Source organism: Chroicocephalus ridibundus, chromosome 1 (assembly GCF_963924245.1).
Source record: "Chroicocephalus ridibundus chromosome 1, bChrRid1.1, whole genome shotgun sequence".
Lineage (NCBI taxonomy): Eukaryota > Metazoa > Chordata > Aves > Charadriiformes > Laridae > Chroicocephalus > Chroicocephalus ridibundus.
This window is the reverse complement of record NC_086284.1, coordinates 46,434,097-46,450,478: the sequence shown is the minus strand read 5'-3', so window position 1 is coordinate 46,450,478 and position 16,382 is coordinate 46,434,097. Positions and strand designations below refer to the sequence as shown.

General features: G+C 36.8%; 1 protein-coding gene across 6 annotated transcripts in view; it reads left to right on the top strand.

Moving 5' to 3' along the window:
* Positions 1-16,382, top strand: part of DACH1 (dachshund family transcription factor 1) — a 364,758-nt gene that overhangs the window by 330,840 nt on the left and 17,536 nt on the right. For 2 of the 6 annotated variants that reach the window (XM_063335431.1, XM_063335400.1), the window contains one exon: positions 1,443-1,509. The exons of the other annotated variants lie outside the window; for them this stretch is intronic. In XM_063335431.1, the coding sequence (XP_063191501.1) occupies positions 1,443-1,465 (23 nt within the window). In that variant the 3' untranslated portion in view covers positions 1,466-1,509. The remainder of the gene's footprint in view (positions 1-1,442; positions 1,510-16,382) is intronic. 6 annotated transcript variants of the gene reach the window in all.

The following is a 16,382-nucleotide window of genomic DNA, read 5'->3' as shown; positions in this document are numbered from 1 at the left end:
CCTTGCTCTTGCCTCCTTTCGTCCAACCATTTCGAGAGTCCATGTCGCATTGACATTCCCTGTTACCAGCCTTCCCTATTTGGTACCACATCTCTGTCTCTATTCTCTTCTTCCCCCCCACCCCTCGCCAGCCACCTCCTCATCAAGCTTATGCTCCCTACTGCTTTCAGTATACATTCTGTTTCTTCTTCTGCATCGGCCTGGATATCAGGGAAAGAAGCACTGAGAGAAGCGCAAAGACAATTTCTCCGTTCTTATTTCAGTATTTAGCACGGCAGTTGTTTGCAGGGATGAGGAGAGAGAGCTGCAGGGAAAGAACTGCTTCATTCCTGCAGCACGGGGATAAAGCATGCTCAGTACAGATGGGCTCCTTGGAGAATTTAGCTGCAAAACTCTACAAAAGCTTTCCAATGGGTGAAACTGGGATTTTTCCAACACTTTTTAAAATTTTCATCAGGGTGACAAAGACCATGGCTTTCCAATCTTGCAAAACTTCAATTATGTCCTTACATTTTATCTGTAAATTATATTCTAAGTACTCCAGTATGCACTATAGAATTATTATATAGAATATACAGTATACTCCTTGATAAAGAATATAATACTATCTCTTTCGTGTTTCAGGTTCTGGGAAAAAAATACCTACTAGGGAAATACTTATGCCTTTCTTATTCCTCTCAAAAATATATCTGTTTCTCAGTATGAAAGCATGTCTGGGGTAATAGTCTCTTTATCAACAACCGTTAATTTTTTTTTCAACTTACTGTATTAAGCATGCTATGCAGTTCTATAACTAAGCAAACAAAAGTAGGAAAGCTGCAGCGTTCTGTGGGGAAGTGAAATAATTGAATTATCAAGTGTAATTTCAGCGTTTAAAAAATACTATGCAAGGAAGTCATAATTAAAAATACAGATTTTTATCCACTATCTATTATAAATAAAAGGATACTTGTCAACTTGAAGTTATATTTAATGTTGATATTTTTAACTATCACTTTTGTGAGTAAGGAATAGGACTAATTTAAGCATAAAAGATAATTGCGTTTGTCAATAAGTGGGGTATGTTCTGTTCTATTTTTTATCACTGATTCAGATTCACTTTTAGTTCATGTAAAGTCCTTTGTAAAATGGGAGAGATAATAAAAAGAAATTGGAACATGAGACTATAAAAAGAAGCAATAAAGGATATTTTAGGGTTGGGTTTGGGTTTTTTAAATACTGGGTAGATAACAATTTGCTGGAATATCCATAAAATGCTAACAAATAATCGTAATAAATAACCCAAATGTGGGTCTCAATTACACTTACATATTTTTTAACAGATGCAAACAGATACTAAGTTATTAGCGACTGGTGTAGACACTGGTTTTAAATGTTTTCTTTCTTGCTTCTGTTTAAAATAATAATAAAGCAGATTATCCTCTTCTCCATACATATTGTAGGTTCACTAGATGCCTATGCCTAGCTCCCAATCCGGTTTCCCAAGACCCCCTCATCCCACACAAAAAGGTACCATACAAAGATAATGTTTGACTTTTATATACTGTTTTGTTACCAGACCTCTTACTAAGCACTGGAACAATGACATTTACTGCCGCTTTTACTTTCTTATTTCCATTGACTTTTTCTTCCCCATCTGGTTACTTACCATGTATTTGTCTGCCTACATTATTAATTTTTCTTTTCCTCTATAAATCCCACATTTCCAATTTTCTGTCTCCCAGTAGTTTCCCTCCCAAGTCCTGTACATTCATCTTCATTCCATTTAATCACCACTCCCTTTACACATTATCTAAGCTCATCTAAAAATTTTCTACTTCTACTCTGTCTTCCCCATTGACCATTCATTTTATAGTGTCCCTGTCATGTCTTCCTTTTCCCAAATCACTGCCAAATTGTTTTGTGCTTTTCTCCCAAAGCTCTCCTGCTATGAACAGGAAGCTTAACCAAAGTCTTCTCTCAGGCTGCTATTTTGTTCATGTTCTCCATTTCTTTCCTATTTTCTAGCAATTGCCTCAGTCTGTATCTTTTCTGCTTTCTTCCAGTTCATTTCCGACTTCTACATGCCACCGTTCTACTTTCCTCCATCCTTTTCTGCTAACAGTCTTCTCATCCTGTTCAGTTCCCATGAATTCTCAAGCCTATCTTCTTTCTTTTTTTTCCTCTAATGTTTGTATGTGTTCCAAGAGACCCTTTGCACTTGACCTGTCCTCAAAGTTTTCCTCTCCTACACTACCCTTTCAGTCAATTTTCCCCTTATTACGCATTCTCCTCTAGTGCAAATTTTGTTCCTTTTGTCCATCAATCAAAATTTCATGCCTCAGTTCCTTATTCTGCTGCAAATATTTTTTTTTCCCTTCTAGCCTTTCTCCAAATGAGTCTGTTATCATGCTCTCCCTGTCCCTTAGCAAAATGAACTTATGCTTTCTAAGCCCTTTCCCACCGACTTTTCCTTCTCACCTTTTCCCAGTTCTCCACCTCTTCTGTAGGCTTATATTAACAGCGCAGTTAAGTGTAATGCTAAGTGGCTTCCGACTATGCTTTCCTGATGTAAGAAAAAGAGCCACTCAGCTACCATGCACATAAAAGCTTCCAGGGCCAGCTGGCTTTTTCCCTCCCAGAAAGGACAAGGCAGGAAATGGAGTTGTTGAGCAGATCCAGGAATAGAGAAAGCAAGCGACTGCAGCTCAGCGCACTGACTGCATAGTCCTGTATGTAGTTGTAAGGCTACTGAGGGAGAATGAGAAAGAAATTATATTTTAACTTTGCCCATACCAAAAACCTAGTGTGTGCATTTTGCTGCCTAAGTACTAGGGGAACGCTGCCCTGCAGCTGCCCTCCACATTAATAAAAATTGCTTAGATAAAGCTTCAGTCATTTGCCTGAAAACCTCACCTAAATTGTTTTCTGTGTTGGTTTGAAACTTGTTTAATCTATTTTTCAACAAGCAAAATCAGTGTAATAATCTCAGCAAATGATAGTCCTGGATTCGTTCTTGCAGTATTTGTGTTTGAAAGATAGCTATCTGAAGGACTTCAACATTGAAAAGGAACTTTTGGTGGTTCTGTGAAGCTAGTGCGCACGGTTCCATTTCTGATGTATAAATCTTGGACAAAAGCATGTGAAAATGTGTGATGGTATTTCTAATGAGATCAAAAACTTTATTGGAAAAGGCCATTATCAAGGCTGTAAAGTCAAGCATTCCAAAATTAGGAAATGGTAGAATTAAGGTTGTCTTCCGCACCTTTGTTCAACCGTCTTTGTGAATGCATCATGATATAATCTTTAATTATATGATTAGATACTGTATTTTTCACAGTACCCTGTCTCATTCAGTGCAGGGGACAAGGATGTAGTTGAATAAAGGGATATCTATCCAATATTTTCTTTATCTTCAGTGCTCAATGTGTGTTCTCATGCTTCATATAATACCTAGTTTATATATAATACTTTCCTCGTTAGACATCATGCTTTACAGAAGAGGTGTGAATGATTATCTCAATTTCTTTCATATGTTAAATCTTAATTTCGAGTGTTTTGCTTCACCATTTGAATGATGTCCTGGGTAACCATTTCCTCGGGTTTTATTTTTAACAAGTAAACTACAAAGTCAGAAGTTTCACTGTGAGATGGCATCTGACAACCTTATGGCCTTGAATCTTTAGATTCACAGTGATAAAGCTAACAAAGTAACTGATAAACTGTAATACCTTACTATGAACAGTGTGGTCTAAGGAATGACCATTTTGCCATGGGGGTTTTACAGACGCTTTTGGAGATAAATAAAGGTAATCTTGGGATACATTTCACGCTCTTGGGCACAGAATCTCCCTTTCATTTGTCTTGCAGCCTGTATCACTTTTAACAGTGTCTCCATCAAGCTTTCTTATTCTTGTTTCTTTCTCATCTCTGGCCTTTGTAACAGTCATAGCATCCATTTCCAAATTTTATAATCTCTTTCTTGCCTCTTTTTTGTTTCACCTTTCAATACAAGTTTCTATTTATATCTAGTCATAATTCCAGCCTCTAATTTTAACTTCTTACACCTAATGTCCTTGTTAATCAAGATCCAAACGCCTCCAGATATTGGCTCAAAATACTTTATCCATATGCTACATATCCAGTTACTTGTCAAGATTTCTACTTCTAAGAGACTTCGGATGACCTGACCTGACTTTCTTGCCCTGTCTGTGTTCTGTCCCCCATCTTTCCTTCTATTCTCAACCACTGGGTCTTGTTCTTTTCTAGTCAGTCCAAATCACTCGGTCCCCCAATTTCAGTCTCAGTTACTGTCAGCCAACCTTTTCGTATTACTAGCTCTCTTTCAGTGTCTTCCAGTGTCCTGGTTTCTGTGTTTCTATCTATGTGTTTAACCAGTCTCAGTCACCCCCCCAGTCACATTTTCTGTCTTTATTTCCAATTCCAGCTGCATCAGACTTTTTGTCCTAATTTATCTAAATCTTAAGTTTTAGATGAGTTTATGTTTGTAGACTTAGAGGAGATTACTGCTGGCTGCTAATCATAGATAGGACACATGTTTCAGTTCAAGACTACTCTCAAATTAACTAATGATTTTTTAAAAATAGTTTTCAATATCCTCAAACGGCAGGACATCTATTTCTTTTCTGGGGACATGAGTTCTCTTTGCAGCACATTTAACTAAAATGTCTTCTCTTTAGTCTTTCCTTCGTTTATTTTGCCCATGATATTGACTGTGGTGACCAGCATGAAGTCCATTTCTTTTATTCATTATCCTTCTGTAGAGACCCTTGAATAATTGCATTGTTCTACCAGAGCTTCTATATCCTATCTTTGCATTTCTGTCTGTTCCTCTCCGTGTCCCCCTTCCTCTTAATGAAAAGCAATTCCATTTGTTCCCATAGCTCCTCAAAGATGAGGTCATCCATCTGTATAATGCCATGTAAAATGATGGCCATATATTCCTTACAGTATTAATTGATTAAATCCAGGAAAAGAAAAGCACCTGATTCTTTATACATTTTACAAAGTTTTTTTCTTGCCTTTTTTCTCATTAAAACATCTTAGAAATGTTAAATATATATATATCAGCGTGTAAATTCTGCATTTTTATTCAATTGACTCTTGCTCATCAGTTATTCCATTTTTATTGCCGCTTAGTAAGTACTATGGATTTGTTGTTACTCATTTATTATTGCATGGGACTTCTAGCAGAAAGGTGCTTGTGATTAGTCAGGATTCTCAAATGGATTTTTCAGGTCATTTTCAGAATGAAAATGTATTTTCACTTTCCCATGTGACATTCCTTCTTCTCTGCTGACCCCTTTCAATACTGTTTCAGCTTTCCTTGTATTTCTACTTTCCCATTTTCCTTACCTCTTTGTTTGAACCTCCCCCCTTGCCAAATATTGCTTTTGAATATCCCAAATCTTCCTCATTACGCCACTTCTTTGACCTGCAAGACAATGTGTGTGTATGATCTGGAGCTATGTGTCTGCTGGTGGACCAGGTGGCTGACTAGGAGCTACATGCATTCGGAGGGATCAGTGACAAGCTAGGAGATATGCGTTTTCGGCTGGACATCTTGTTGCTGCCTCTTGGCAGCTGGGCAAATCAAACAGTACATGATGCTTCTCAGCAGCTGATGGGCCAAACAAATGGTTTTTCAAGCTGCAAGAGACCCACGGCCCACCTGTTGTGCAGGCCTGCTATAAAGGTTGAACATTTCAGCAGGGAAAAGAAGTCAGGAGCTGGAAACAAAGCTGTCAGAAGCCTGGAAGGCAATGAGGGTTTTTTTTTCTGGATATATTGAATAACTGCCCAAGGAAACATCTGCTACTTAGCTAGGCTGTTTATGGAAACAAACAGCTGACTATTCTAGACCCACAGAAATATAAAAAAGGTTCTGAGAAGCAGCAAGGACAAAACAGCGGACTGCTTTTTTTTTTTTTGGAGATGATCATTTCCGTGATTTTTAGGCCACTTGGCCTTTTATTCCATTAGGCCAGATTTAAAACCAAAACTAAAACCAAAACAAAACCCTCACCCTAATATTTTCCATTTAATTTGTCAAGAAAAAGCCTTTTTTCAGCCTAGGAGTCATCAAACAGTAAGGTCTGTCTACGTTTGTGAAATACCGTGTCTTCTGAGAGTGTGACTTTTAGCCACCTGACAGATAGATTTTGCATTTTTCTTTTTTCCTCTTTGATTATCAGGTTTCTTCCTTAATTTTACCATTTTTAAGATTTCTGAAGTTCAGTAAGACAACTGGTTTCAGTCTCTACAGCTTTGGTTGGCTGCAGACATAAGACAGGACTGTCTCTGTAATGTGACTGCCCTCCTTAGGGTTACTCTAGCACCGCTAGGTAAGAGTAGTGATCTGAGCTACCAGAAAAATGCGAAAAAGACAACAGAATGGAGCAAAGCTGTTGTAGCGACCCACTAGGGAGTCATGTCTGCTGTCTTGTTATTGATCCTTCTCTGCGTGCCAGAGTTTGTCAAACAAATTGATGCATTGGCGTAAACGTATGCATGTGCACTGTTCAATTTTAGAAGCTGAAGGTTAGTCTGTTTTCTGCACTGCTCTTCTCTTTTGTCTTTCTTATGCTCAAAAAAAATACATATTTTCAGATCTAGCACAGGTGGCACTAAAGGGGGGAAACTGTTAGAAGTTTGGTATCTAACCCTCAGTGACATTCAGTGGAGCTGCTTTACTAACTCCCTTTGGTTAGTCCACCCGATTCTGTTTTATTTTTGTTCAGTCTTCCTAAAATATTTGCTGGTTAAACATTGTTCCTATTTGCAGTAACATATAATGCTTCATTTTCCTTCTGATTAGTGCCTTAAACTTCAGCTGCTTTTTGACTGCAGTGTGTAACGCCTTGTGTTAATGTCAGGGTCATGCACTTATTATTCATCTGTACAGTGCTATGCACTTCAATGAAATTATATACATAATAATAAATAACAGCATTAATCTGTGTGCACCACCTTGAATTTCATTACTGTTGCGGAAGGTATATCTCTGAAAATAGGTTCTCTAATTTTTATACGTTTTAGAAAGAGCTGGGCTCTCTCCCTGGGCACTAATTTAAATATTTTATTTTCTTTACCCTAAAAAGAATAAGCCTTACTAGCATTACCAGCTCACAAATTTTAAAGACATTTGTTTTATGGATTTTTTCGGGTTGTCAGACAATCCGGTGCAGTTCAGATTTTAAACTGAGATTGTACATTAGACATTTGTGACGTCTCTTGCTAGTTTGTCTGTCTTTTACAGTTGAAATCTGAATACTCAATGAGGAAACCTGGAATAAAGGTTTATTTTGCTTCATATTTCCTTGACCATGAATAAGTACTGAAATTAGCTTACAGTGCATGGAAACCAAACAGTAATAAGTATGTTCCCTATCCCTCTGCCCAGGAGTCCAGCACTTTGGCAGGTTTTCAACCCAAGCTAATCAATTAAAGACAACATTGATTAACTTAAACAGAAGGTGGTATTGATTGCAGGCAGTAACCTATAAATAGACAATTGTTTCATAGTGTTCATAGGTCATTGTTAGCTACACCTTTAAACTTTAAGGTGCGTAATCCTGTTATCTATCGCCCAAAAAAACAAAGGAAGGGCACAGAGTTAATAAACAGTTACAAATATGTTGCAGGACATGCTTATGGAGCCTCCTCATCCAATACTTACACGCTTACATAAACTTTTTCACATTTTCTTTGAAATTACTATCTATTGCAATTTACATCTCATTTTATAGCTGTATATATACGAAGCTGCTGGAAATCAAATATGTTCATGGCTTTTCTACTGAGATAAATGATTAATCAATCAGAGGCTTTCTTCCAACATGGTACTTTCGTGCACTTTTAAAGCAACTATGTGTAAAATTAATGACTAAGCATGAACAGAGTCAAGTGGGAAAATTCAGGACAATAAGAATATTAAATAAAACACTTTGTGCACCAAAGAGGCTGTTAAGACTTTATGTAGAATTGTTTTGACTTGTTTTATTTTTGTTCATCTCTTGCTGCCTCCCTCCTCCACGTTCATATTATTCAAAGAGGGAAGGAGAGGATGAATTAATTCTCACCTAGCAGACTTCAGAGGTCAAACCAGTTGTCTTGCTGCCTGGGAAAAGTGGGCACTGCAAGCCACCATCCTGCCTATTCAGGTTTCCCATAAGTACTCTGTTCCCTTCATATTCTCCCTCAGAAGGTAACCTGAACATGCCAGTAGAACACACCTTTCCAGCATAGTCTCCTCCGCTGAAAAACAAATCACTTTTTCACTTCTAGAGAAAGAACTAAAAGACTTTCTTTTTTAAACCAGGATGAAAATTCGATAAAAACAACAACAGCTTCATTTCAGTGAAATGGTGTTTCTATAGCCTACCATGAAACAGATATAAACAAAGTGGATTTTTAGTTCGTTCACAATTGAACTATAATCCTGTGCCTCTCCAGGTTGGTTGAGGAGCCAGATTTGCTGACTGTAAGCTGTGTATTGATGTTTGCCTCTACACTGTGTAGAGAGCTGTCCCTTTTTCTCTTTCTTTTTTTTTTTTCCCCTCGGCCACGTTTACTACTTCTTAGACAAGTGTTGGAAAGTGGCATCATGTCAGCTGTAATGTGTGTCATAAAGAAGGTTGTTTCTTGACGTTTGGTTTTTAAACTACTACAGGGATTAAAAAATGCCTGGTGTTTGTGTATCATCGCCTTATAAAGGAACTTCATCCGTCAATGTTAGTGTCGCATTCTTCTATGAAATCATTAAAACTTCACTGTCAACAGGCCTCAAAATATTTAATGGTTTGAGATTTCTCTAATAGTTGCTCTTCCCTTGTTGTGACTTGTCATGTGAAGCATGAGTGAGACCACTCTTATGCCAAAGTAACAGTAATAATTTTCAGTTCTGCTAAAAGTACTGTGCTTTAGAGAACTACTAGTACAAACTACTAGTTTGTAAGTTATTTTATCCACTTAAGACACATAGGAGGAAATCTATTGGACAAGGAGATCCATGTTTCCTTCCTGAAAGGTACTGCAGCTTGGGTAGGTAAAAAGAAGCATCAAATCCAGATTAGATTTCAGATCTTGAATTTCAAATTCAGCCATTTCAAACATTAAATATGAACAGTGGCCATCCTGTTTTTGACTGTCAGCCACCACCTGCATCGAAAGAAGAAGAAAAGAAAATTTCTTAGCAAGCCACGTGAGCTAATCTACCAAGGAAGGTCATCATCAATTTCCCATCTCATTGTGGCAGGTCTGAAACTGTGAAAAGAGATTTTCAGAGAGAAGTTAAGATAGTCTTATCTTAATATTAACCCTTACACTATTTAAAAAGTGATTCGGTTGTTCGCAAGTTAATGGCTGTCTGAGACATCTGTGTAGGGTTAATCATGCCTGTGGAAGATTCAGGCCTTTCTGGAGCAGCAGCTGGAAGCCACGCAGGATATGGAAGGCTGACTTAAATCAAACCAGATGTTGAATCAAGCCCTGTTTGCTCATTTAGAACACCTTTGAAAAGATTACATTTTTGACTTGGCTTATGTTAAATGGAAATTTATAGCTTGTTATTTATTTTCTATATTAACTATAACTTGTTATTTATTTTCAAAAAAAAAGGAATTTATTACTATATTAAGTCCAAAAGGAAGGCCTATGTCACCCTTCTTATAGCATTTTTAGTGAAAACACACAAACATTCATGGCATAGTTTCTCTAGATCCTGCTCTGCTGTTATCTGTGGACTAGCTTGTGTTTTACGTAGCATTTGACTGAGATATGAAAATCTGAGATGTGGAAACAAGTTGTGGTTGGTTTGTGGGTTTTTTTAAAAGAAGCCCAAACTCACTGACTTTGAAAGATCTGGTATTTTTTACCATATGTCTCAGATAGCAGCCCTTTGGCCAAGTAGAGAGCTGACCTGGATGTGCCAGCCTGGAACTATGTTAATATGTCTTAGAGTATTCTTGTACTTTGTTCTTAGAAACATCTTTGCCTTCCATCTCTACATTGAGTATTAAAATCTTTCCATAGCTACTTCCTTTTTCTTCAGTTTAAAAAAAAAAAAAAAATTCAATATCACCGTGAAGCTTGCAAGAGTAATCATATGAAGAAATAACTAAAGAAGTAAAGCTGAGGGGAGACCTCATCACTCCCTACAACTACTTGAAAGGCCATTGTAGAGAGGTTGGTGCTGGTCTCTTCTCACAGGTAATTAGCGATAGAACAAGAGGGAATGGCTTCAAGCTGCAACAGGGTAGGTTTAGGCTGGACGTTAGGAAAAAATTCTTCACAGAAAGAGTGGTCAGACACTGGAATAGGCTGCCCAGGGAGGTGGTGGAGTCACCATCCCTGGATGTGTTTAAGACTCGTTTAGATGTGGTGTTAAGGGATATGGTGTAAGGGAGAACTTTGTAGAGTGGAGTTGATGGTTGGACTCGATGATCCCAAGGGTCTTTTCCAACCTAAATGATTCTATGATTCTATGGTCTTTAGCAGATGTTCAACAGAATTCATTTATTAAGAGTGTATAATTCTTCTCAGTTTCTAATGTAAATATGTATTTTGAAACAGAGAACAAAATCAGGCATCAAGCTGAAGAAAAGCAAGTTTGTGCGTCATAGTTCTGAGAAACTGCTAAAGGACAGATTATCCATGAGAAAACACTAGTTTTTTAAATCTACCAAAATTACCTATTCCAAAAGTAGTCTGTTAAATTGCTGTTATTCGTTTTCAGAGGATACTTCATATATTATAATGTTTCTGCATGAATCTAATTTTTAGTAAACAGATATTTATTTATTTATTTACTTACTTACTTACTTACTTAATGTTACTAATTCTAGTTTTGCAGCCTTGTGGTCTGTCTTAGATAAATTGTTTTGAGCTGCGTCAGAGTAACTGGAAAGCTAGTAGAAATGTTATCATTGTAATATCGGAACAACTTTGCAATCTTTAATGGATTTCATCTTCACATCAGAAAATACTCCCGTGATGCAGAACAAAGCAATTTTCCTTATATCATAGAGGGGCTAAGGAGCTTGATCATGCTTAAGTCGGAAATCTGTAGTAGATCAGGGGCTGAACTTAAATCTTGAAGAGCTAAAGTTTTCATTCTGCCCTTCGTGTTTTTGCCCTCCCTTCTATATATTCCTTCATGGTCTCTCATTGTATAGACACATGCAAAACTAGATGGAATTTGCTCACTTCAATATTGGCAGTAGGATTTAAGTCACAAAACTTCATGCTAAAAGAATACATGTAACACATCATCTGTGCTTGCTCTGCACTTGCTCAGGCTGATGGCTAACCTCTGTGAATATCAGGGTAATGGCAAAGTGCACCCGGTGTAAGTCTTTTAAAGTCTTTTCTTCGTGAGACGCAGCTTTGAAAATACAACATACGTTGCCTAGCATTATCTGATTATTACTTCATTTGATATGATTACCCCTCACATATCAAGTTGGCTCTATGTGTTCAGCTTCTGTAAAAAAGACCTGGCATAAACTTTAGATTCTGTTAAGGTTAAAATACCTTGCATAATGACATTTAAACAGCTTGAAGCTAAAGTAATGAGGAATGGGTTATTGAATTTATGTAGGTTCTGCCAACTAACTAACCCCAAAGCTCCATTGAATGTCTTTCTTCAGCTTCCTGGTATGCAGACGGGCTCAATACCTGCTGTATTTTTCTGCTCATGGAAGTGAGCGTCAGCTTTCTGTACTTCAGGAGCTGAAGACTAAGCATGCATGCATTACTACATGCTTTCTTTTCGATGTTTTGGTCAAAAACACAAATGAGATGTAACATTTAATTAAACCTGAGTCATCAACTGCAAATCTGTCCCCAAATATGGTATGGTAACAGCAAGAGGTAAAGGAATTTCCAGTCATTTACGTGGAAGAGTATTCAATGCATTTTTTCTATGAGGTGATCCCATTTTACACCGGCAGTGGTGCAATAGTATTCATTAAATCTTTTGATATGACCATCCCTACCTATATCCCCTACCATATTCTTGAAATTACTGCCTCCATTCATGACCAAGATAAACAAAAATTAGTAAAGCAATATAGCCAAATACTGTCATTTCCCTTAAAGCTTTACACAAATATTTTTTTGGGATGAGATGATGACTTGGAGATGATAGTGACTGTGCTGATAAATGACTTCTTTGATGTATGTGGGAAGTTATATGTGTTCATCAACATTCCTGTTCATTCCTGATCACATTCCTGATTCAGGTATCATTCCTGATCTCAGGTCTTGCTGTCAGACTCACTTATAAATCCAGATTTCAAGCCTGAAGGATCGTAGTGAGTTATTCTTGTGAACATTGCATAAGGGTCTTCTTAACTGTGGAGAACAACAGGGAAAAAAACTACGAGGATGCTTATTTGTAAGCATCACTCCAACCTGAAGCATTTTGATAAGGAGTGACGCACAAGGTGAAGGGTAAGGCAAAACCTTTCAAGTTCTGTGTTTCCAGTAAAAAGGGAAGAGCCAGTGAAGGAATTAAAAAGGAGTGACAATTCAAAGAAGCAGACTAGGAAAATATTTTTGCCGTATGAATTTGTTTATACAACTCAGGCAGAAGTAAGCTTTAGTAGGTGAGATAGGAGGAGAATTTGCACAGGAATTTACAGCTAGAGAGAGGGATAGGAAGATGGGGGGGCAGAGACTTTTTATGAGAAGAAATGTAGACACTATATTGTAACGAAGAGCCAGAAGTAACAAACAAACAAACAGGATACCTTGATTTTTAACTTCACTGACTGACAAGATGAAGAGAGCGGTTCGCAGTGACTGAGTAGTAGTAGTGGGGAAGAGGAGGAGGAATCTGAAGGGATGAATGATTTACAGCTCTGTTTTCCCAACCTGAGGTTGTCACAGCAGCTAAACATTCAGACGGAGAATCAGAAAAGCAGGGTGAGGTTTTAGTTTGGACAAAAGGGGATAGACCTGGAGTACAAAGGGCTGTGTCAATTGTCAACGTTGGATATGGCAGCTGAATTTCTGTTTTTGGATTGGACTACTCGGATACGATGCACAGAGAGGGAGACAATGGGAGGAAGCTCGCAGCCCTGAGAAACTAAAACAGAAAGTTGAGGGAGAAGCCAAAAAGATCAAACTGAGAAAGAAATTAGCCATGTGGACAGAGAATAAGAAGATCCTAACAAAAGCAGAACAGTATTTGAATACCAAAAACCTTTTATCAAAGGCTAGTCTAGAAAAATCTAAGAGGTAGGCTATGGGGTGCTAGTTCTAAGATTTGGCTAGAAAGAAATCTTTAGGGAGAGACACAACTAATAAAAATTGAAAAAAAAAAAGCTGACTAGCAACAGAATTGATGGTCAAAGAAGAAGGTACTTACCGGTATTTTGCAAGTGTTATGGTCATTTAACCATGTGTTTAACTGACACGTGCTTACACATTAGGACCATGGAAATATTGTATCCATGTGGTTAAAGAATAAATGGCTATTCAAAGGATAGGAAAGTTTCATAGGTTTTAACTTTAAGTTATAAAGTCCTTCATTACATTTTCTTTTATCAGCGGTTTCCCTGAAGACAGGCTTCTGTTTATACAGAATTATTACAATGCGAGTTCTAGAAATTTTCTTGGATATTTTTGCTAAACTTCTGTGGCAATTGCAATTGAGAATTTTCTTAATGGCAGTAATCATCTATAAAAAACCATCAAGCTAGGCATGGCCACATTTTCTCTCCCCTTGCTTTATTTAAAGGGAAAATCTGAATTTCTGTCAGTTGCTGTACATTTGTCACCTAACCGAAAGAAGAAATAAATTAAATCAAATCGTTGCACTTCAATATCTGATTCCAGATAGAACGTGTGTACACAGCAAAACTTTTGAAGGGAGGCGCCTTCAGTTGGAACTTGGTGAACAGCTGGTAGGCCTGTCACCTACAGGGAGAAAAAAGGAGTTTAGTATTTTTGATGGGGCCACGTAATGTGATGTTACCTTTAAGTCTGCAACAAGCTAAGAAATTTAAAGTGCAGGTGAGCACCTGCACAAAACCAGCCTGTTTTTGTGAAGAGTAGCAGCTAGTGATTTTTACTACTTGTAGAAAACCGGGTTTGTACTGGTGTTAAGTGTTAAGAACGAGAGCAACTGAAAATCTACCTCTGTATACTTTGTCAAATGCATTCGTGTGTATTCACGTTATGGAAAAAGAAAACTTCTTTTATGTTATCAGATTTGGAGAGGATATCATAAACTCTTTTGATAGAGCAATCTTCTGCTGTAGTAGCTTAAATTACAGAATAAACATATACCTCGTGTATTGCATATCATAAAATATGATTTAAATGAACAATATTGGAATGAAAGTTTCAATTTAGGAACTTGAGTGTATTGTTGTGAAAAGCCTAGTCAGTTATATTTATAGCTTCATATTTTCACGGGAAGAAAACAGTCTAGAAACCTAGGGATCCCTCATGCTTTGAGCAAGTGCAGTAGGTTTTAGATAACAGGGTCAGGTCCACAATTTCCTTTTCTTAAAACCTACAATAAAAAATAAAAATAAATGTGGGCACCATACAAACTACAAAGGTGAAAAAATGCTGTATCTTGCATTTTTCTACCTCCTGTGGCTAGGGACAGAATGCAGACATGCCACAATAATGTTTTTTATTTCTACTGTTCAAACCATATTAATGAGAACATCATTTTGGAGAACTAATTATTTCTATTTGTCTTGTGTCACACTTTCTAATTCCCCTATATTAGCACAGCCAAAGCAAATTAATTGCTTTTCCAGCAGTTGAACCTTGTCCAAGAATGAGCTCACATTCCCTTCCAGTTTTGCAGTTTCTAGGAGTGCATTGTGTCAAAAATTTCTCTTGATACTAAACATAGCCCAGAGAATATCTTTACAGATTTCTGTTGCTGCTCACTTGATGAAATTTATAAGTTTAAGTGACCCACTAGGAAAGATAAAGTTCTTAGCTGCAAGATTATACATCAAAACAGTTAAAGTGAAATTAAAATTAAATGAATGAATCTCACTGAAGCAAAAAAAGCAGTAATTAATGGTTCCCTTAATTGTCTTCATAAAATATTTGCATGGGTCTAATTTGCATAATTTGCATGTATTAATTAATCTTTCAAAGGAATTTTGTGCTGAGAGAAGCCAAAAAATCTCTTTGTTTTATTTAACATCTAATGAAATATTTATCTTCGTTAATGAACTTCTCATCTTCATTAAAATAAAAATTGCACAAGTTTGTATGTTTTAAATGTTTTTATAATTGAAGTATACAAAAAAATCTCTTCAGACCTACAATATCTGAAAAACAAACACATTATTGAACATTCTGTGTCATTTTGACTACAGCAACATTTGAATTTTGAGAAACCCTTTACCAAAAGTTTTCAACCGGTTTTAAATTACTTCAAGTTCATGTTAATTGATGATTTTTATTTTTTATTTAATTTTGCAAGTAGGGATGAGAAGGTAAACATTTTCATATTTTTTATTGTTGTCAACCTGTGATTCGCAACAGCTTTCATGGAACAGATGCTATGCAGAGAGAAAGAGCCTAACGTGGCAGGTTAAAATTTAAAATACTGCAGGAGTTTATACAGTATATGGGGTTAGTTTATACTCTACTAGACTAACAGTTGAGGGAAAACCAGTTTGTGAGTTACTGCCTGACATTTAATGACTGAACCCGGAGTAAGACTGATGACAGTAACAGTTATAAAGGACGGTAGTGGCAGAGGACCCAGTTAAATGACAGGTTGCGGTGATCAGCAACTTCGAGACAGTATCCAAAATAGCTAGACATACAGAATGAGAATATGTAGTGCAAAAAAAAAAATAAAAATAAAAAATCAATATTAAAGTTTGCTGCAAAATTTGAATATGGAAGTGTGAGGAGATGAAAAGAAATAAAGTACTTTGCGGAAAGCTATTTCTGTAAAACGAATAGGTGTAAGAGGACAATGATTAGTTTTTCAGGGACAAAGGTGAAGGCTATTACTTAAAAAGGGGACCACCTAGAATCCCAAGGTAATGTATCAGCTACTTAATATTGTTGGAAATAGTGTCTGTGGAGGAAGAATAGCAAAGTATAGTTAAAATAAAATAGCTTCTATACAGAATGTTAACACCGTGCATAGTGAGATTTGTGAAATGGAGTTTCATTTTTTTCAAGGATAAGTACAATATGATTGGAATAATAAAAGTATACTTGAAATAGGGAAATGGCTGGGGATTTAGAATACAAAGAAACTATATTTGCACAATGAAACAGCACGATGGGATTTGTATTCATTTTCAATATGCTTGCATATGCTTAAATCCTTGCACAAGGAGTTTATAAACACATTAATGTGTTTGAATTCATTTTAGACATGC